General features: G+C 67.0%; 7 protein-coding genes across 7 annotated transcripts; 4 read left to right on the forward strand and 3 right to left on the reverse strand.

Annotated features, from left to right (window-relative positions):
• Window positions 1-37: 37 nt before the first annotated feature.
• MICPUN_102656 (predicted protein) lies at window positions 38-2764 on the forward strand (the record flags this gene model as incomplete). The annotated part of the gene is made up of 2 exons (XM_002508411.1): window positions 38-310; window positions 449-2764. 2 exons carry the CDS (start codon window positions 38-40, stop codon window positions 2762-2764), a joined length of 2589 nt encoding a protein of 862 aa, XP_002508457.1.
• Window positions 2765-2831: 67 nt separating this feature from the next.
• Window positions 2832-3545, reverse strand: MICPUN_61861 (predicted protein; the record flags this gene model as incomplete). Its single annotated transcript, XM_002508683.1, has 1 exon — window positions 2832-3545. The coding sequence occupies one exon, from the start codon at window positions 3543-3545 to the stop codon at window positions 2832-2834; it is 714 nt and encodes a 237-aa protein (XP_002508729.1).
• A 269-nt stretch (window positions 3546-3814) lies between these two features.
• Window positions 3815-4479, reverse strand: MICPUN_109014 (predicted protein). The gene has a single exon (XM_002508684.1). The coding sequence runs from the start codon at window positions 4343-4345 to the stop codon at window positions 3869-3871; it is 477 nt and encodes a 158-aa protein (XP_002508730.1). The 5' UTR covers window positions 4346-4479; the 3' UTR covers window positions 3815-3868.
• A 5720-nt stretch (window positions 4480-10199) lies between these two features.
• On the forward strand, window positions 10200-14143 carry MICPUN_102657 (predicted protein; the record flags this gene model as incomplete). The annotated part of the gene is made up of 2 exons (XM_002508412.1): window positions 10200-10397; window positions 10532-14143. The coding sequence occupies 2 exons, from the start codon at window positions 10200-10202 to the stop codon at window positions 14141-14143; spliced, it is 3810 nt and encodes a 1269-aa protein (XP_002508458.1).
• A 276-nt stretch (window positions 14144-14419) lies between these two features.
• On the forward strand, window positions 14420-15841 carry MICPUN_61864 (predicted protein; the record flags this gene model as incomplete). The annotated part of the gene is made up of 1 exon (XM_002508413.1): window positions 14420-15841. The coding sequence occupies one exon, from the start codon at window positions 14420-14422 to the stop codon at window positions 15839-15841; it is 1422 nt and encodes a 473-aa protein (XP_002508459.1).
• Window positions 15842-16169: 328 nt separating this feature from the next.
• Window positions 16170-16730, forward strand: MICPUN_72520 (predicted protein; the record flags this gene model as incomplete). Its single annotated transcript, XM_002508414.1, has 1 exon — window positions 16170-16730. A coding segment is annotated over one exon (561 nt), but the record flags the coding sequence as incomplete, so codon positions are not given.
• A 52-nt stretch (window positions 16731-16782) lies between these two features.
• On the reverse strand, window positions 16783-18303 carry MICPUN_61866 (predicted protein; the record flags this gene model as incomplete). The annotated part of the gene is made up of 1 exon (XM_002508685.1): window positions 16783-18303. One exon carries the CDS (start codon window positions 18301-18303, stop codon window positions 16783-16785), a length of 1521 nt encoding a protein of 506 aa, XP_002508731.1.
• Between the last annotated feature and the right edge of the window lie 3274 nt (window positions 18304-21577).

Here is a 21577-nt window from a genome sequence, read left to right on the forward strand (position 1 = left end):
TGCGAAGAAGGGTCCACTGTTCTGGACACGACGGATCATGGCGCCGAAGGTCGTGGAGACCGTCGAGTTCGACGCGGACATCCATCCCAGTCGGCTCGGACGTCTGGTCAAGGTGCGCCACCGCGATGAGGAAGGCGCGCTCTCGGCATGGAGCCACGGCGTTTGCACCTGGGCCGAGACCCAGTGGATAGAGGAGGAGGTGCCCGGCGGGATCAGGAAGGTTGAGATTCCCACGGGCGGGTACCAGCTGCAGTGGGGGCTCTTCGAGACTGTCGAGATGGCGCTCCAGCAGAAACGAAGCAGGCAAAGGGTGCGTCCTTCTTGCCGGACCCCAGTGCCGATTCCTCCCGCCGAATTTCCCTGAATTTCGACCTTCCAGCCCTCCCGCCCTAGATCCAAGGCGACCCGCACCTGACCCCGCATCCCTCACGCCCATCCATCGACGCAGTTCTCCGACGAGAAGGAGCCGTATTACATCGAGGAGCTCATGCAACTGAACCCACCGCTCGCCGCGTACACGGACCTCGACGACGAGCACGGAACCCTCGACGTGAACAAGTGCGACGACGACGACGCTCCTTGGATCGTGGCGAAGCGCGAGAAGGACGCCGAGGAACGCGAGGCGCGCGCGATGATGGCCAAGAAATCCGCGGAAGCGTCGCTCCTAAAGGCGGAGGCCGCGAAGCGACGCGAGAAGGACCTCAAGGCCAAGGCGGACGCTAAGCGCAAGAAGGCCCAGATGCTCACCGCCGTCGCGGAGAAGGCCAAGAGGCGAAAGGAAAACGAGTCGCGGAGAAAGTCGTTCCAAAACGCCGCAGCCGCCGAGTACCGCGGCCCGTCCGCGTCCTTCGGCGAGACCGGGGAGACCAACGACGAGGAGGACGCGGCGTACGCGCTCCTGGCGGCGCTCAAGGGCGGCGACCGCGGTCGAGACGCGGCGTTGTATTCGAGGCGATCGGAGCCGCCGCGAAAAAGTAAGCCGCGGTCGGAGCGGAGGCGGCCGGTCGAAACCGTCGGGGAGTCGCGCGGGCGCGCCGCCAAGCCGAGGTTGAACAGGAGGTGCATGCAGTGCTCGACGTGCCTCAACCCGCGGCTGAAGAAGCGGTGCCTCGGCCGCGAAGAGGGATTCATCGAGGACGAGCCCGAACCGGCGAGGAACGAGGAGGATGAAAACTCGCCGGAGAAGCTCCTGGAGGAGGTGGAGAGGGACCTCAACACGGTGGTGTTCCCCCAGGAAAACACGGCGGTGGTCCCCCAGGAAGTCGCCGCGATCCATGCCGCGAGGGCCGCGCACATCGCGCGGCTGCAGGAGAGCCTCGCCATCCGCGTCGCGGAGACGGCGTCGATGTCGATGCCCCCGCCGGTGAAACTGCGCCACAGCGTGAGGCCGCCGTTTGTCAACAACGAGGAGGAGCCGCCGCGCCACGACGCGAGGCCGGCGTTTGTCAACAACGAGGAGGAGCCGCCGCGCCACGACGTGAGGCCGCAGATGTTCAACAACGAGGAGGAGCCGCCGCGCCACGACCCGACGCCGCAGAACGTCGACAACGACGAGGATGAGGAGGAGGAGGAGCCGGCGCCCAAACGCAAGCGCGGGCGCCCCCCCGGCAGCAAGTCCAAGCCAAAACCCGACACCGCGCCGCAGCCGCACCACCACCAGCCGCCGCCGCCGCCGATCAACGCTCCCGTGAACAACCAGCCCGTCAACGACCGGCCCGTCGTCACGACGCCGCCGTCCGGCTCGGACGTCGACGAGCTCGCGCACGAACCCGCGGTGCGACCCGTCCCGGGGCTGCACGGCGCGGACCGCTGGGACGTCAACCCCCTCACCGGCGTGGACAGCGCCACCGGCCGGGTCATCTCCGACGTGTTCGCCGGGGGCAGGCCGTCGAGCTGGCTCGTCCGCCTGCTGGCGTCGTACATGGCGACGGATAAGCTGGGTCGGCAGCGAATGTGCGTCATCATCGCCGCGCTCGAGGAGCGGCAGCACAACTTTGCCGAGCGATTGATCCACGATTTGAACCTCGAGGCGCAGCCGGGCAAGAGCGGGGACCCGATCGTCGCGGCGTGGACCTACCGCCTGCTCCAGTACGCGTACGTGAGGCAGGGCGAGAGGGAAGGCGACGCCCTGAAGGCTGGCGAGATTGCGGAGAAGATGGAGCGGGAGATTCGCGCGGCGCAGGAACAACACTCGTGGAATAACATCACCGGCCACGGCGGCGAGTTACCCGTCGGCGGGTGGCGCGCGAGCGACGGACCGCGATCATCGACGGCGATCGCCACCGCCGGGTCCGCGGGCGCCGTCGGTATCGTCTTCGACCTGATCATGTCGGGCATCCTGGGGAAGAGGCCCACCAAGGAGGACTGGGCGCGGATCAGCCACAACGCTCACGCCATCGCCATGCAGCACCCCAACGACGCGCTCATCCTCCAGCTCTACGGGGGACTGCTCTGGCGACGCGGCGAGATGCGAGCCGCGTCGATGGTGCTGATGAAGGCGTACCAGCACGACGGTCAGCAGGCGCGAGCGGCGCCGTGGGCGTTCGAGACGCTGCTGCTGATGGGGGACAAGGAGAGCGCCACCGCGATGTACGAGCGAGTGCACCGGTTCAACCCGGCAATGTCGCTTCGGCTGAAGCGAATCGCGGAGAGCACGATCAGCGCGGTGGAAGCCCGCGGGCCGTGGCCGGAGAGTTTACAGGACCAGAACCAGCAGTATCACCCCGGCGCGATCGAGAGATTCGCGGACAGGGCTCGTGCCTGACGCCTACTAGAAGAGATGATACGAAAGCACCTGTCAAGACTATCGAAAGAAAGACTAAGGGTTAAGACTAATACGAACCTCTCTCCGAGGCGAACCACGACAGCAACGCCAACGCCAACGCGCACACCATCGACGCCCCCAGACTCCGCGCCCCCGAAACGCACGTCACGTCCGCCCGCGGAGGCGCCACCCGCCCCAGCACCACGGCCTTATCGCACGCCGCCTGCGACAACAGCGAGTCGCCGATGCACGCCATGTGCGCGTTGACGCAGTAGTCGAAACACAGCGGTAGCTCCAGAAAGCTCCCCAGGTTATCGGTGTCCTCCTCGCATCGCGGGAACGCCAACAGGCAGAAGTAGAGCTGGAACGCCTCGGTGCACTCGGTGGTGACGAGCGCGGGGAACTCCAGCTCCCACCGCGCGATCCTCTCGTCGTGCGACTTTCCAATCTGCTCGTCGTAGAGGATGGGCGATATGACCCGGGAGCAGGTATCGTACGCCACCGCGGAGCAGAAATCGAGCTCGCCCGCCTCGACCGGGATGCACCTCGCGCTCTTCGTCGCGTCCGTCTCGCCGATCTCGCCGGGTAAGTCCGCGCACACCTGGTACGGGTACGGTCCCACCCTCGTGAACTCGGTGAAGTAGGAGTTCACCTCCACCGACTTCTTCGTGCCCGCCTGGTTGTTCGTGCCGTCGTCGACGCCGGTGGTATCCCCCAGCTGCGCGCCGACGGTCTGAAGCGAGGCGAGGATGCACAGCAGGAGGACATACCGGCGACCCATCGCACCTCAGCGCCCCTTCCCTCGCCGCTCGGCACTCTGGTTTCAAATTCCACAACGGTGGAGGAACGACAACTGCCAGCGGTGCCGCCGTCTGACTGAAATACATGTAAGAACTACGAAGGTAATAAATGTTTGACGTATGATATGATAGACTAGCTAGCTAGTCATCTTAAGAATAAAACCAAAAATTGAAAGACTACCTTCGTAACTCTCAGACCTGGTGGAAGTGACGCAAACGACGACGAGGTGTGGAGACGCTCCATCGGAGTCCGCGGACGGGCGTTTATAAATTACAAATGGCTACAGAGCGGTGCGGCATAGGCCTACTCCGCCAGCTTGATCCAGACCTGATGCGAGGTGGTCCCAGCGGAATAATCGTCGCATTCCCAGTTTTGCCCTCCGGTATTATCCCGCAACCTCCAATGACCAGCACCCCATTCGTAGAATGGAACATCCAACAAGCCAAAACCAGAACTGGATTGGACATGAGTTGTGGAATCCGGGAGCTTCGCCGTGTGCCCAGCGAGCTTCGTGGTGCCCGACGTCCAGTACGATACAGAGTTACCCGAAACGCTTCCGGTCAAGATGGCCGTCTTGATCCAGTCGTTGTTCACCGAGAAGTGCATCACGCGGTTGTGATTGCTGGTGTGGCAATAGAACCGAACCTCGGCGATGTCCGAGGCGGTCAGTCCGAGGTGCGTGCCGGGCCAGATGTGAGAGAACCCCTCCGTCGCCGACGACGGAGTCGTGCCCTCCACCAAATCTGGGTTGGTGCCCGCCTGGTGATTGTACGCCGCCATCAGGAGCCAGCCGTCTTGGTCTTGGACCAACATCCTCCCGTTGACGGTACGAAACGGTGCTGGCGGCGGCGACAGATATCTGAGTATCACGATTCCCGAGCCACCAGCTGCACCGTTCGATGTTGGCACCAGCGCGTCCTTACCCCCTCCACCCCCTGATCCCGTATTGGGTGCTCCGGCAGTGGCGATTGCTGCATTACTTGAACCATTACCACCACCACCATTACCACCGATAGTCGACTCATGTGCACTGTCCCCTTTACCACCACCACCACCTGCTCCTCTAAAAGTGAGTGTTCCAGATATACTTGATGGTATTCCATCACCGCCGTTACCACCAAGAGTTCCACCATCACCACCAACGGTTCCCATACCACCACCACCACCGCCACCACTATTTGCCCCCAAAGAATCACCACCATCAAACCCAATCGAACCGCTCCCTCCCGATCCACTATTGGCCCCTGTAGAACTGCCACCCGCACCACCGCCACATCCACCACTAAGTCCTGCGACACCATCAGTTCCCTTACCACCACCTCCACCACCTTTCGCCACGACCAGAGATGAAATACTGCTATCTTCACCGTTGTTACCATTTGCTGGGTTTGTGCTACCAGCAACACCAGCACCACCAGCACCAACTGTTATGGTGTACTGTTGTACATCAACCGTTAACGTACCCGTTATAATACCCCCCGCCCCACCACCACCCGCACCTGGATTTTCACCGTCGGCCAAGGTGTTAGCTGCACCCCCACCTCCCCCACCAGCGACCACGAGGTATTCTATAGTACCACCAGACGTTACCGTAAACATATTCGGCCCCGTAGTTGTGAACGTATGAATCTTGTATCCATCGGCATAGGAGATAGTACCACCCACAGCCGACAAAGGCAGTGGTGGCGGTGCTGGCGACGACGACGGCGGCGTCATGTAATCCAGGTGCGCGCACGTCTCCGGCACGTTGAACCCCCTCCGCTTGTTGTAAAAATAACAACAGGTGTCCATGTCGCACGGTCCGAGGCACTGCGCGGGGATGAGCGTCCCGCCCACGCACTTCGTGTCGCCCGACACCGTGTAATGCTCTTCGCACGTGGGTTGGCACGTCGTACCGCTCAGCAGATACTCCGTGCAGTTGCCGATTTCGCCGTTCGCGGGCGGCGCGGATGCGTCGCAGTAGGTGCTGCATACGGCGGGTGTCAACACGCCGTTGTCGCACACGGTCGGTCCAGTCGGGAGGTATCCCGCATCGCACGCGGGCTGACATGTGGACCCGCTCGCGAGATGGCCCGTGCAGTCGCCGACGGCGCCGTTGGCTGGGGGCGATGATGCGTCGCAAGGAGGAACGTGTATAGAGAACACGTACGCGGACCCGATGTACGCATCGTCCCCCATCGCCACGACCACCATCGTGTCGCCGTCGATCGAGACGCTGTAGCCGAAGATGTCCTCCGCAGCGCCGTCGTCCGCGGTCAGCTTGGCAACCTGCGTCCAGTCAGAGGTGATGTCGCCGGGTGTGTCGCGCGTGAACACGTACGCCGACCCGCTGTCGGTTCCCTTGTCGTCGTCCTTCCACGCCCCGATCACCATCGTGTCGCCATCGATCGACACGCTGTAGCCGAAGTAGTCATTCACAGCGCCGTCGTTCGCGGTCAGCTTTGCAACCTGCGTCCAGCCGGAGGCGAGGTCGCCGGCCGTGTCACGCGCGAACACGTACGCCGACCCGCTGTTATCTCCCTTGACGTCGTCGTCGTCTCCATGCGCCCCTATCACCATCGTGTCGCCGTCGATCGACACGCTGTAGCCGAACTCGTCAGTTGCAGCGCCGTCGTCCGCGGTCAGCTTGGCAACCTGCGTCCAGCCGGAGGTGAGGTCGCCGGCCGTGTCGCGCGTGAACACGTACGCAGACCCGCTGCTGGATCCATCGTCGTCGTCAGTGCGAGCCCCGATCACCATCGTGTCGCCGTCGATCGAGACGCTGTAGCCGAACCTGTCATCCGCAGCGCCGTCGTTCGCGGTCAGCTTGGCGACCTGCATCCAGCCGGAGGCGAGGTCGCCGGGCGTGTCGCGCGTGAACACGTACGCAGACCCACTGCCGGATCCCTTGTCGTCGTCCAAGTGCGCCGCGATCACCATCGTGTCGCCGTCAATCGACACGCTGTAGCCGAAGTAGTCATCCGCAGCGCCGTCGCCCGCGGTCAGCTTGGCAACCTGCGTCCAGCCGGAGGCGAGGTCGCCGGGTGTGTCGCGCGTGAACACGTACGCCGACCCGCTGTTATCTCCCTTGTCGTCGTTCCCAAGCGCCCCTATCACCATCGTGTCGCCATTGATCGACACGCTGTTGCCGAAGTAGTCAGTTGCAGCGCCGTCGCCCGCGGTCAGCTTGGCAACCTTCGCCCAGTTGGAGGTTGGGTCGCCGGGTGTGTCGCGGGTGAACACGTACGCGGACCCGCTCCTGTCTCCCTTATCGTCGTCTCTAATCGCCCCGATCACCATCGTGTCGCCGTCGATCGAGACGCTGCTGCCGAATCGGTCATCCACCGCGCCGTCGTCCGCGGTCAGCTTGGCGCGCTCTGAGACCTTTAACCTGTCCAGCAACTCGTACTTGTCCAGCAACTCGTCCTGTATCGCGGTCAGCTCGCCCTGATCCAGCACCTGGAGGTAGTATCGAAACTCAGCCACGTAACCCTCGAACCATCTCCCGTTGGTCCGATAGCTGCTCTTGGATTGCGTCCCGATGACGAAGGGTGTGGAATAGTCCACGCCATTTCCTTGCCATGTGTGGGCAGTCACGGGGAGGAGGTCCGGGTTGGATAGATTGCCGTGTTGAGTCGTCGCGAGTTGGTGCCCGCTGACGCCGCTTTTCGCGAACTTCCACTGAGTGGTGACGACGTACATCTTCCCGCTTTCAATCGGAGGCGCGGTGTTTGTCGTAGATTTACCGCCGTGATTCCCCGCCGAGTACATGTGCGCGTGGGTTGGCGAGAATTGGAACCCAAACCCCTCGGGGGCCACGACACCTCGGTCGAACACGAATGGAAAGATGGCATCCCGACTGTCGTCCGTGCTCATCACCGCGACGACGGTCATCCCCTCGAGGAAAGTCGAAAGCTGCAGCGCCGAGGTCGGCAGGCTCAGACCGGTGATGCCGGACTCACCGAACCGCACAGCCTTGTGCCCGTTGAACAAAGCCCCGGTGCTTATGTTGCCGCCGTCCACCAGCTCTGGCGCGGCGACGAACGAGCTCAGGTTGAGCCCGTTGTCGGTGTGATCCGACCACGACTGGACCAAGTTGCTCGCGTCGACGTCCGTGATGTCATCGGCGACGAGGTGAAGGTCGGGCGTCGGTACGGGTTTGTCGCGCGCGAACACGTACGCCGACCCGCTGCCGGATCCCTTGTCGTCGTCCTGATACGCTCCGATCACCACCGTGTCGCCGTCGATCGATACGCTGACGCCGAAGTCGTCAGACGCAGCGCCGTCCCCCGCGGTCAGCTTGGTAACCTGCGTCCAGCCGGAGGCGGGGTCGCCGGCCGTCATGCGCCTGAACACGTACGCCGACCCGCTGCCGGATCCCTTGTCGTCGTCTCCATGCGCCCCTATCACCATCGTGTCGCTGTCGATCGCCACGCTGAGGCCGAAGTTGTCAAACGCAGCGCCGTCCCCCGCGGTCAGCTTGATAACCTGCGTCCAGCCGGAGGCGGGGTCGCCGGCCGTCATGCGCCTGAACACGTACGCCGACCCGCTGCCGGATCCCTTGTCGTCGTCCCCATCTGCCCCGATCACCATCGTGTCGCCGTCGATCGACACGCTGTAGCCGAATTTGTCATACTCAGCGCCGTCCCCCGCGGTCAGCTTGGTAACCTGCGTCCAGCCGGAGGCGAGGTTGCCTGCCGTCATGCGCCTGAACACGTACGCCGACCCGCTGTCTTCTCCCTTGTTGTCAACCCCAATCGCCCCGATCACCACCGTGTCGCCGTCGATCGACACGCTGCTGAAGCCCAAGAGGTCATTCGCAGCGCCGTCCCCCGCGGTCAGCTTGGCAACCTGCGTCCAGCCGGAGGCGAGGTCGCCGGCGGTGTCGCGCGTGAACACGTACGCCGACCCGCTGTCGGATCCTTTGTCGTCGTCATAAGGCGCCCCGATCACCACCGTGTCGCCGTCGATCGCCACGCTGTAGCCGAACCTGTCACCCGCACCGCCGTCGGTCGCCGCGATCAGCTTGGCAACCTTTGTCCAGCCGGAGGCGAGGTCGCCGGCGGTGTTGCGCGTGAACACGTACGCCGACCCGCTGTCGGATCCCTTGTCGTCGTCCTTATACGCCCCGATCACCACCGTGTCGCCGTCGATCGCCACGCTCCAGCCGAAAAGGTCACTCGCAGCGCCGTCGGTCGCCGCGATTAGCTTGGCAACCTTTGTCCAGCCGGAGGCGGGGTCGCCGGCCGTGTCGCGCGTGAACACGTACGCCGACCCGCTGTCGGTTCCCTTGTCGTCGTCATAAGGCACCCCGATCACCACCGTGTCGCCGTCGATCGACACGCTGTAGCCGAAGAAGTCATACTCAGCGCCGTCGTTTGCGGTCAGCTTGGCGCGTTGCAGGTACTCGACACCACCAACGTTCGTCGTCTGCGCCAGTCTACGAAGGCCCCTGACGGGCGCGAGATCGGAATTCGGGCCTGTCGCGGCCGCGAAGCTCGTCCCCGGCGCGACGACCAACGCCAGGAGCGCCAGGACGACGAGCGACGCGCGCGTCCAGCGCAAATGGAGTCGCGACGAAGACGACCGACCGCTGCAGGATCGTAACCCCGCCCCCGGTCCATCGCGGCGTAGGCGACCCCGGCCGTCACGAGCCGCGGGAGGCGACGCCGCGGAGCGATGTCCGTACCCCGATGGCCCCGCGAGCGATTTGCGCGCACAAATCGCGGTGTCGTCGGCTTCTCGAGGCGCCAAAGTCGCCGTGACCGACACGGGTTTCATTTCGCGTCCTTTCGCGGTTGTGTCCGCCCGTCAGGCGAATGCAGGCTCCGCCCGGAGTATCGCGCGCGAGACGGAGAGCCGGAGCGAGTCTCGCGTGAACGTCGAGCCTGAAGCTCGTGCGTGAGCGCGTGTTCGGTGTCGTTCGTGCGCGTGAAGGCGGGCGCGCGTCTGCGCGAGGCCGAGTCGGTTTCGCCGATGAAAAAGCGGTGTTCGCTCTCGAGGAAACGAGCTGGAACGAGCTGGAAACGTCTAAGATCCTACGGGTTATAAGATCTTACTCTTACACTTATCAGCACATACTAAGATTACCGTACTAGTTTAAATGTTTGACGTAAAGGAAAATCAATCGTGACTAAAAACGCGTTGACATGTTGACATTTGCGATGATATCCCGAAAAAAGATCCCGACCGAAGATCTCCCCCCACAAAAGCGGTGATACTTGAACCTTGCAGCACCCAGCGATAAGGATGCGGTGCAGCGACGCTGCGGGCAGTGTCGTGAGAGGCGACGGTCGCTTACTGCGTCGGTTGGACGCTGAGTGACCCTCGCCAGAGAGGACACAGGAGCCTGGGCTTGGGAGCCCGGCGAAAGAGGGACACCTCGCGGCCGGTGCGCGAGGCGAAGGCGCGGATAGGCTCCAACCGTTGGCTGGTGCACAGCTGGATCTTGCCTCCGCGGCTGAGAGAATCCTCGGGTGAGGGGGGCGGGGTCGGCGACGGAAGGTCGACAACCTCCAGCGGTCGGGCGCTCGAAAGGCGAGCGTCTAGTTTGCTCTCGCGCACGCTCGGTTCGTAGCGCGAAGAGTCGGCGAGGTAGGCGCGCGACCGGCCGGTCCAACAGCCGGGGCGGGGTCTCGGGGCTGAATAAACCAAGATGGCGCCCAAGACGGCGAGCATGAGCGGAGGAGACTCCGAGCGCGCGGGGTGGGGCAGCCGCGGGCCGGTGGCGACCCTCGTGAACGAGCTCATCGACGTGCTCCGGCCCACGGAACAATCCGACAGACGCAGACGAGGAGTCTTCAGGCACATCGCCTCGCTCGTCGACGGATGCTTCGCCGGGGAGAACGTGCTGGTACGCGCCTTCCTCGATCACCGCGTATTTTCCACCGCCTTCTTCGCCTCCCCGGATGCCCGACCCGCGCCCGTTCCCCCGACCCGACGCTCACCCCCTCACCCCCCCACCCCCGATCGATCGTCACCGCGCAGGTCACGGCGTTCGGGTCCGTGCCGTTGCGGACGTACCTGCCCGACGGCGACATCGACGTGTGCCTCCTGGGACCCCACGAGCTCCTCTCCAGGGACGACTGGACCGTGCGACTGCGAGCGCACGTCGAGCGAGCGGAGGCTGCCGCCGCGGAGGCGAGCATAGAGCTGGGTTCGCCGGTGGCCGAGTTCGCGGTGTCCGAGATTCACATCATACACGCGGAGGTGAAGCTGATGAAGCTGATTTGCGACGGCGTGGTGGTCGACGTGAGCGCGAACCAGTTTGGGGGTTTAGCCGCGTTGGGTTTTTTGGAGGAGGTGAACGCGTTCATCGGGAAGGGCGAGATCTTCAAGCGGTCCATCGTGCTGATCAAGGCGTGGGGTTTCTACGAGGGAAGGCTGCTCGGCGCGCACCACGCGCTGATCAGCACGTACGCGCTGGAGACGCTCGTGCTGTACATCCTCAACAGGTTTCATAAGGAGCTCTCCACGCCGCTGGAGGTGCTGCACAAGTTTCTGGTGTTCTTCGCCGACTTTGACTGGGACAAGTTCGCGGTCAGCGTCCACGGGCCCGTGCCCCTGGAGGATCTTCACAAGGTGACCGGTCCGATCGGTAAACGACCGGAGGTTCACGCGGAGGGTGCGCTGCTCACCCCCGATTTCATGTGGCGGATGATGGACAAATACGGCAACGAATCCGTGAGCGCCAAGTTGGGCGGCGGCGCCGACTCGACCCCGAGGCCAATGGCGCGTAAGTACCTCAACGTCGTGGATCCGCTGCTCTCCAGCAACAATCTCGGCCGGAGCGTGAGCCAGGGTAACGCCAAGCGCATACGCAAGGCTCTGGCGCTCGGAGCGCAGAGGCTCACCGCGCTGAGGGAGTCGAGCACCGGCGGCGAATGCTTCGGCGCCGTTCGCATGCTCGAGCAGTTCTTCGGCAACACCATGCGTCACAGGCGCCTCGGGCCCATGCCCCACCTGCCGATGGCGCCGAGTACCCCGGGCTTCGCGGGCAGGAACCACGCGGACGAGGTGAGCATGACGCCCGCGAGGTGCCCGAGGACGGGTGCGGTTTCCGTGCTCGCGTCGCCGTCGTCGCCGAGCCAGTACCAGTCGCCGCTGCCCCGGTCCGTCGACGGACAGCCGCCGGGGTCCGCGAGCTCGAGGATGGCGACCAAGGGGACCGAGGCGCCCGCCGCGAGAACGCGGAGGAAGACCCCGGTCGCCGCCGGCGAGGACGGTGGGGAGGAGGATGATGGGGCGGAGGGTGGCGTCGACGGCTCCGTGCCCAGGCGGCTGGAGATGGGATCGCCCGAGAAGCGCGGCGGCGGCGGCGGCGGCGGGTCGGACGACGCCGCCGATGACCACTGGCCGCACCTCGAGCGCGGTGGCACCCGATGCCCCGTGCTCCAGCGCGCGGAGAACGCGGCGCGCGCGGAGAAGGCTGAGCGCGATCTCCACGGGGAGGAACGCGGGCCCTTTTGGGGCCGTTGGGATCCCCTCCCGGCGTCGGAGGCTATCGCCCAACACGCCAGGGCTTTCGCGTCCGAGGGGTTCCCCGCGCTCGATGGGCGCGAGGGGACGAAGAGTACCCGGTGCCCCGTGCTCGCGGCGGCTGCGCGGGAGGAGGAGGAGGTGGTCGCGTCCGCCATACCGTCGGGGTGCCCCTTCCACGCGGCGGCGGCTCGACGGCGGGACTCGGAGGCGGCTCGATCGGACGGTTCCTCCGACGAGTCGTCGAAGGAGGCCAAGAGCGCGTCGCCCACCGGTCCGTTATCCGACGGCGACGGTGAAGGCGGCAAGGGCGACGTATCGAGGGTCCAAGGGTCGGAAAAAGCTCCGGCGGCTCCCGCGGCGCCCCCGCCCCCGCCCGGTCCGCCGCCACCCGGCCAGCGGACCTCGATGGACGGCGCCCGGGCGCGGATGCGCCGCGAGATGAGCTGCCCGACGTTCTTCCCGGAGCACGAGCGGCGCGTCCCGCCGCCGCCGCCGCCCGCGCCGCCGGTTAAGCCCGGGCCGGCGGTGCTCCCCGCCGGGTCCGGGTCTGGCGGCGTCTCGGACGTCTTCACCGGCGACCTCGAGGCCATATGGAGCCACCTCCAGTTCGGCCGGGCGTACCATCACCTCGCCATCGTGCAAATGCGAGCGTTCGAGGCTATGGGCGGCGACCCTCGCGCGTTGCAGCAGCACAGGTTTGGCGGGTTCAACAACGGCGGCGGCGGCGGCCGCAGGGGCGCGGGTGGCGCGGCGGCTTTCAACAGGCGCAACAGCCGGGACGGCGGCGGTCGGGGCGGCCACGCGAGGAGCGGCAGCTGGGGCGCGCCCGGCGGCGGCGGCGGCAAGCCCGGCCAACCCCCGCCGCCTCCAGGCGCGCCGACGCTCGAGCAGTACGGGCAGCGCAGGCCCGCGAGGCAGAGCAGGCAGAGCTGCGTGAGCGAGGGGTCCGACGAGAGCTCCGAGGATGCCTCCAGGAAGCCGGGCGCGGTGCACCACCACCAGCAGCAGCAGCAGCAACAACAGGGGAGGCGCAGTCGCGACGGGCGGGGCGGTCGCGGCGGCGGCGGCGGAAAAAGCGGCGGCGGGTCGTCCATCGTCGAGGAGGCCCCCGCCGGCAACTGGAGCAAGGCGGTGTCGTCGAAGACGTCGGCGGCGGAGAAGGCGCCCGGGAAAGTCGGCGACAGGGACAGGAACGCGGACGCGGATCCGCCGCCGCTCCCGCCCGGCCCGCCGCCTCCCGGGACGCGAACCTCGATGGACGGATCCGGGCCTTTCGCCTCGCCGCCGCCGCCGCCGCCGGAGCAACCGAGGCCGTCGTGGGGACCCAAGAAGACGGCGCCGATCGACGCCATCCGCGCGCCTCCGACGCCCCCGCCGGTACCCGCGGAGGACCCGGCGTCCCCGCCGAGGGAGGCGACGCGGTCGCGGCAGCAGCGACCGCCGACCGCGGCTGAGGGACGGGCGGCGGCGGCGAAGGGTCGGCTCGGCGTCGCGCCCAAGGGTTCGTGGTCGTCCCTCGTCGCCGCGGGCGGTGCATCCGGCTCATCCGGACCCGCGGAGGGAGGCTTCGCGGAGCGTCGAACGGAAATCCGCGTCGTCGGACGGGAATCCGCGTCGGCGCCGCCGTCGCCGGCTCGTCCGCTCGCGGGCGCGTGGGCCAAGGGTAATGGCAAGGACGTGCTCGCGGCGGCGGCGGAGGCTTCCAGGGCGGCGGCGGCGGCGGCGGAGGCTTCCAAGGTGGCCGCGGCGGCTGCCGCGATCACGGTGGCGGAGCTTGGCGGTCGGGATGCCGCCGCGGGTGGTCAAGGCGCGCAAGTCGCTCAGGGTCGATCTCGCGCGTCGTCGTCGTCGGGTGATTCCAACTCGGGCGAAAAGGAAAACTCGGCGGAACGAAAGGCGGATTCGACCGCGCCCGCGAGGGACGGCGACGACGACGAGAGCTACACGCACAAGGTTGAGGAGTTTCCCACGCTGGGTGGCGTCGGGGATGGCGGCGGCGGCGGCGGCGGCGGCGGCGAGAAGGCTGCGGTTGGCGTCGCGTGGGGTTCCGGCGAGAACCCGTGGTCAAACCGCGGCGGGTCGACGAGGCTACAGACGGGAGGACAGCCCGCGACGTGACGCACAGGCTTTGCATGCATGCATGATACACTCGTAAAAGTTATAAGTTGAACACGAACACGGAGGATGTAATAAAATCCCAGCATATCGTCATCCCGTGCTTCGTCTGTGGTGAGAGCTCGGGTCCTCGCGGCGTGCGAGGCGACTTTGCATTTCATCTTGCTACTTTTCCTAGGCGTTTATGCAGGCTTACAAGTATCGGCGTGTTATGACTCGGCCGGCGAAACCCTCGGGTTGCCATACCCACCCACCCTCGCTCGCCAGCGTCCGCCGAGGATGAGCGGGAGGGTCGCCAAGGACAGAGACGTCCGCGTCAAGGGCTCGAACCCCGCGTGGCTCGACCGCGACCGCGAGGACCGCGGCGGCGGAGGGTCCAAGGTCGCCGCCAAGGTCAAGCGGTACAGGGCTGGGCAGGCCCCCGCGTGGGCGCCCGGCGACGACGATGGGAACGAGTCCGACGGGGAGGAGGAGGAACTCGGCGCGTTCGCGGCTGGGCCGGGGCGACGCGCCCCCGCCCGCGCGGTGGTGGTCAAGCCCGCGCGCGGCGGCGCCGGCGGGGCGGAACCCGGCGAGAGGAAGGTCGCCGCGCCGGTGGTGATCCGCGCGAGGCCCGCGGAGAGGACAAAGGAGGAGGAGGAGATCGCCGCGGAGAACGACAGGCGACGCGCGGAGATGCGCGCGAGGGCTCTCGCGCAGCAGCAGGAGGAGGAGGAGATGCCGTACGAGTCCGAGGACGATTCCTTCGGCGCGGGTATGGAACCCGACCCTCCGCCCGCGTTCGACGGCGGAGTCCAGCGCGCGGCGCCCCGACCAAAGTCAGGCATCGAAGATGAAGAAGAAGAAGAAGATGAAGAAGGGAGCTCGTCGTGGGAAACCGACACCGACGCCTCGGACAGCGACGAACCGACGGGGCGCAAGATGATCAAGCCCGTGTTCGTCCCCAAGCGGGAGCGCGACACGGTCGCCGAGCGCGAACGCGTGGAGGCGGAGATTGACGCCGAGTGGGACGGCCGCGCCAGGCAACGGGAGATTCGAGTGAACGAGTCGCGACAGCTGGCGCAGATCGAGGTGGACCGTGAGAATCAGATCGAGGAGGCGGAGGCGAACGCGGAGGTGAGCGACGTGGACACCAGCGACGAGGCGGACCCGGAGGGAGACTACCAGAAGTGGGTGATTCGCGAGATGGAGCGCATGCGCGTGTACGAGGAACAGCGGGAGCAGTGGGAGAAGGAGCAGGAGGAGCTGGCGATGCTGCGGGCGATGCCGGAGGACGAGAAGGAGGAGTGGCTCCGCAAGAACCGCCCGGAGCTCTACGCCCCCAAGGCGGAGAAGGAGCGCAAGAAGATGAACTTCATGCAGAAGTACTACCACAAGGGTGCGTTTTTCCAGGAGGCGCCCGACGATCCCTTCGGCACGGCGGGCACCGACGACATCTACAAGCGCGACTTCTCCGTCGCCACCGGCGAGGACAAGGTGGACAAGAGCGCCCTGCCCAAGGCGATGCAGGTGCGCAAGGACAAGTTCGGTAAGGTTGGTCAGACGAAGTGGACCCACCTCAGCGCCGAGGACACCACCTACGCGGGCCGCGACAAGGGCGAGTTCAACGCGTGGGCGGACAAGAACAACCCGAACCTGCGAAAGCTGGAGAAGAAGCGCGCGGGGATGAAGGGATTCGAGGTGAAGAAGCACCTCGAGTAGGAACGCTCTTGAGGGTCGTGGGCGCGAGCCGCGTGCGAGCGTTCGCGTTAAGGGTTTTAGCCGCCTTGACACTTATTAACCCTTAGTAGGACTTCAACGAAACCGAAGATTTTGTCGGCCCACTTTTGTTCGGGTGTGCTGCAGGCTGTGACCACTTATGGGAAGGTCTAAGGGTGGCGGGAAGGGCGGGAAGGCTCCCGCCGCCGTATCCGCGTCGGGCGATGACGGTAGAGGCTTCATCGCTCCCCCCGCGGTCGTCGGGAGCCTCCTCGGGGACGCCTTCCGCCCGTCGAGGAAGCGCGGGATAGAGGTCGAATCGGTTGGGCCCGACGCCTGGGTAGCGCGAGGGGTGCTGACGCCCGGGGAGTGCGACGCGATACGCGCCGCCGCCGACGCGCGCGGGTACAGCCACGCGACGAGCAGGGGCGCGCGATACGGCGAAGCGGACAGGGACCACGGCAGGGCCAGCTACGACGACGCCGCGCTCGCCGACGCCATCTGGGAACGCACCGGGCTGGGAGAGGCGCTGGTGCCCATCTTGGGACCATCGGGCGACTCGTCCCCTGCCGGTCTAAACCCCGCGCTGAGGGTGTACAGGTACGCCGTCGGCGAGGTGTTCGGCGCGCATTACGACGAATCCACCGACGTCGCGGCCGGGGGACACACCGAGTTCACCTTCCTCCTCTACCTCACCGGAGGCGTGGTTGGCGGCGAGACGGCGTTTTATCGTCACGCGCTCCTCGCTCGCGACGACGCCAAGGAGACGTTCAGGGTGGCGCCCGAGTTGGGCAAGGCGCTGGTGTTTCGGCACGGCACACGGTGCCCGCCGCACGCGTCGCTCGCGGTGGAGAGGGGAACTAAGGTCGTCCTCCGCTCCGACGTCGTGTACGAGCGGCGGCGGGGATAGTTTAGTTTTAGCGTAATCCTTTAGTCAGACGTCGCTACTCCGAAGAGGCCGGCGTCGCGCCCGCCGCGGCCCTGCGTATCGCTCGCGCGATCTCCCTGTTCGTCAGCGACACCCCGAGTCTCTCCCGAATCTTCGCGCGCGCCTTTCGCACCGTCGGCGTGCCTTCAACCTCCGCCACCGCCCGCAGCACGGCGGCGTCCAACAGCCCCGACGATGAACCACCCGCTCCCCCCGCCCCCGCCGCGTCGCCCTCCTTCGCCGCCGCCCTAACCCGTCGCGCGAGCTGGAACAGCGCGGCGGCGTCTCTCCTCGCGAGCGGTGACGAGTTGAGCACCCGCTCGATCCCCCTCTCCTCCCTCACGTCCAGGTCATCGTCGTCGTCGGCGGCGGTGGAGTAGGAGCTCGCGTCGTCGTCGGCTTCTTCGTTTGGGAGCACGTCGAGCGATCGCCTCGCGGCGAGTAGCTCGTTGAGTAACGTGTTCTTCTCCCCGACGGTCATGAGCTGCGAGGCCGGGAGGTCGATGCGCCCCGCGTTGACCCCTTTGGGTGCGCACTCCCCGTCCCCGTCCCCGTCCCCGTCCCCGTCCCCTCGGGTGCCGACCCCGTTCGCCGCATCCGCCGCCATGAACATCTCGTACGCGAGCACGCCGACGGCTTGCGACAGGTTCAGACTCGTCGGACCCGTTCCCCCCGTGTACTTGAGGCTCCGCCTGCACAGCGTGCCCTGCCCCGCGGTGGGTATGGCGACGCACGCGTGCGCCTGCGCGAGCTCCTCGTTGGTCAATCCCGTGCGCTCGTTGCCGAAGAGCACCGCCACCTTGCCCCGCTTGGCCTCCTTCGCCAGCATCTCCGCGGCGACGCGCGCGGTGACCAGCGGCACGTTCCCCCGCGGCCTGGCGGTGGTGGCCATGACGAAGGTGCAGTCGGAGATGGCCTCGAGCGCGGTGTCGCATCGCTTGGCATCGGCGAGGAGCCAGTCCGCGGCGCACGCGAAGCGATAGGCCTCGTCGCAGAGGGGCGGCGCGGGCGACGCGGGATCATCCGCGGGATTTCCGCCGGAATCGATTCGGGTCGGTCGGAGCGCCTCCGGGAGATCGGAGCCGAGGCCGTCGGGTCCGAGGGCGGCGCCGCTGTTAATCCCGCCGGAGCTGCTCGCGCCGTCGGCGGGGGTCGCGTCCTCGTCCCGGGTCCCGCCGCCGGCCAGGACGAACGGGCCGGGATCGGTGATGCGCAGGTCGTAGATGCCGAAGTTTTGCATGACGCGCGCGACGGAGCCGACGTTCTGAGGGCCCTGCGGCCCGCACAGCACGAAGCACACGTTACCGAGCAGCGAGTGCGACTCGAGCACCTCGTCCTTCCACGGGGGCGCCACGGCGCGGGTCGACGCGGGTGCCGCGTCGCCGGGAGACGCCGCGGAGACGACGCCCCTGAAGGCGCGGGCACGCCGCCGACCGCCGCTCGTTCCGAGCGGCGTCGCGTCGCGGGAGCTTCTCACGGGGCGGCGCGGGAGCGCTCGGAGCGCGCTCCCGACGAGGCCTCGGGCGCAGAGCGACATGTCGGCGCGGGTGTGGGTGAGCGTCGCGGTCCCGAGCGTTCAGTCGCCACCCCTCGGGGGCGGAATGGATAGCCACGATTGACGACGGGCTTTTCCTCGACGCCGCTGGCCAGCGCCGAAAATCTTCAGTCAGAACTGTTGGAGGACCGGAAAAAAAGCTGGGCCAACGCTCCATCCGCTCGGCCGTTTTTTAAAGTCTATTTTTCATTTTTGGCTCGGCGCCTTCACAAAGCCGTTGGCTCAACCGAGAGACGCTTCGCCTCCGGGCCCAAACACAGCGAGCGTCGCGTTAACGCGCCGGGTTCGCGCGGCCGGTCGAGGCGCGGACATGCCGACGACACCCCCCGAGGCGCTCGTCCGTGCTCTCGAGCTCGAGGGCGGCTCCCCGACGCGCAGCCCGCGCGCGCGGTCGCCGGATGCCGCTTCGGCACCGTCGAGCCCGGCGAGTGCCTATTCCGCGCGCTCCGAGAGCGCGAGGCGCGCGCTCTCGCCCACCGCGAGCATCTCCAAGATGGCGGGCGGTTTCACATCCGCGGATGACTGGGAGCGCGACGACGAGTGGCGGTCCCCGGCGCGCGCGTCGCCGTCCACCGCGCGTCGACGCCGAGCGGACGGCCTCGAGGCCATCTCCTCCTCCGACGAGGACGACGACGACGCGCGTTCCCCGGATCGCGCGTCGAGCGCGTTTCACACCCCGGCGGCGCACCTCCTCAACGCGACGCCCATCGCCTCGTCGTCGAGGTGCAACACCGGGAAGTCATCCGCGCTGGGACGCGGCGCTGACGACTGGATGAGGGAGGCGCGAGAACGCATCGCGGATCTCGACCCGTCCTCGCCGTCGCCGTCGCCGCCGAACAGATCGCGAACGTCGGACAGATCCGTGTCCATCTCACCCGGAGGCCTACCCGCGACGCCCACCCGGACGTCCCCGAGCGCGCGAGTCGACGCCGCGACCAAGGTATCGCGCGACGTGGACGCCATGCTCGTCAGAGCCGCGGCGGCGGCGGAGGCGACCGCGGCGGCGGCGGCGGATAGATCGTCTTACCTCGCCAGAACCGTCGCGCGACGGTCCCCGGCTGCGGCGGAACGCGCGGGTCGCGACGCGGACCTGGCGAGGGAGGTGACGGCGCGCAGGCTGGAGGTCGAGGCTGCGGCGGCGGAGGCGGAGGCGCGTCGCATGCTCGCGGAGGCGGCGAGGAAACGGGAGGAGGCGGCGGAGGCGGAGGCTGCCGCGGCGGCGACGGAGGCTGCCGCGGAGCGTTCGCCGCGGAGCGCGAGGATGGAGGACACGTCGCGCTCCTCGCTCGACGGCGCGCTCGACGTCACGACGGTGTCCGCCGGGGAGATCGAGGCGGCGATGGACAACAAGGAGACGGTTTCTCTTCTCCGCGCCGCGGGTGGGTACTCGAAAGTCTCAGCCGGGACGCCGCCCCCGACGACGCCCGGGCCTTACCCCACGTCTTGGGAGGATGCCCTGAACGACATACTGGCGTCCATACCCCAGCCCCTCGTCAGTCCCATCGAGAAGGCGATCATGAGCCCCGTCGAGGACGACTACTACGTCGAACGACCCGCGTCGGCGAGTGGCAGAGAGGAGGCCAAGGAGGAAGAGGCCAAGGAGGAAAAGGCCAAGGAGGAAAAGGCCAAGGAGGAAAAGGAGAAAGAAAAGGCAAAGGCGGAGGAAAGGGCGAAGGAGGAAGAGGACGCGGTGACGCCAACCACGGGTCAGATCCTCGAGATATCCGCGCGGGAACGCGCGGTACAGACGGAGCTCGAGATCCTCGACGACAGGTACCGCACGGTCGTCGCGAGCAGGCGGAGGGAGCTGCTGGAGGCGACGCTCGCGGAAAGAGACGCCGTCGCCGAGGAGCTCGCCCGCCGCGAAGCGCTCGAAAGAGCCGAAACAGCCCATCGGGCGTTCCACTCTCCGAGCGGCGGAGGAGGAGGAGGCGACGGAGCCGCCGGTCCGTCCTCGCCGCCTCCTCCTGCCCGATCGTCGTTCCCGGTCACGAGCGCCGCGCCGGCTTCGTCGAAGCCGTCGCCAGGGCGTAATCGCGACGAGCCGACCCCGTCTTCGCCGGGCGACGGTCACGCGAAAGACGAGCGACCGCCGTGGACGGACGGGTTCGCGCGGTCCTCGCCCGTGCGGTCCTCGCCCGTTCCCGCCGCGTCCGGTTCGGCATCGACGCCGAGGACGTTTCTGCGCCGGGGTACCGGCAGCGGCGGCGCGCCCGTCACCGGCAACGTTCACCGCGCAAAGACCCCACCGACGACGACGCCGGAGACGCGGGAAGAGTCCATCAGGCGCGAGTTCGCCGCGTCGGTGGAGCGGGAGCGCTCGGCGCGACGCGCGCGGTCGGCCTCTCGAACGCCGCGCGCGGGGCTGGGGCCGGGTCGACGGTCTATGAGCAAATCGCCTCTTGAACCGGGTCGACGGTCTATGAGCAAATCGCCCGCGAGGGTCCGAACGACGCCGTCGCACCCAACGCCCGATTACTCCGCGATCGAGTCGAGGTACGCCGCGGCGGCGCGCGCCAAGTCCACCGCGGCGCCGTGGCGAGGGTCCCCGCCGACGCCGTCGTGGCGACCCAACGGGTACAACAACCACCGAGTCGATGATCGCGGCGCGACGCCCTCGCCGGAGCCGCGGCGGTCGGTGACGCCGGAACCGCGGCGTCGAGCTCCCCCGCGCGCCACCCCCGTCAAGCCGTCGACGAGGACGCCGGCGGCGGCGGCTGCCGGACTCGAACCCTCGACCTCCGGATCGCCGATGCGGTTCGGGTCCACGCCCGAGGGTAAGAACGGCGCGACGCCCTCCGCCGCGTACGTCGAGGCTGCGGAGAACATGCGCCGGTCCCTTAAAAGGCTCAGCGCCGCGAGCGAGGCGGCGGATCTCGTCCTGATGCGAAGCGCCGCGGCCGTCGTCGCCGCCGAGGAGACGAAGAAGGCGAGCGAACGCGGCGGGGTGGAGGCGACGTTCATCGACGCGTTTCGAAGCGCGGAGAAGAAGGGGGACCAAACAAGGGGGACCAAAGGGGACGGGACGGACCGTTCGACGGCTGAAGAAGACACGGTGGCGCGGGTGAAGGCGTCGTCGTCGCCGGCCGCGTCGCCCGAACCGGCGAACGATTTCGAGCGACAGTTTCTCGCCGCGTACCGAAAGTACGCGTCGTCGCCGAGCCCCGTCGTCGCGGCGCGAGATCTCACCGCGAAACGGCCGGCGGTGACGGTCGAACGAACGCCGGCGCGCGCGGATGAACCGTCGCGGACGAGC

This window comes from Micromonas commoda, chromosome 10 (assembly GCF_000090985.2).
Source record: "Micromonas commoda chromosome 10, complete sequence".
NCBI classification, from domain to species: Eukaryota; Viridiplantae; Chlorophyta; class Mamiellophyceae; order Mamiellales; family Mamiellaceae; genus Micromonas; species Micromonas commoda.

Bases quoted from the DNA above. Each gene is read 5' to 3' on its own strand.
- MICPUN_109014 (XM_002508684.1), bottom strand. From the start codon at position 4,345: ATGGCGGCGTACAATCACCAGGCGGGCACCAACCCAGATTTGGTGGAG.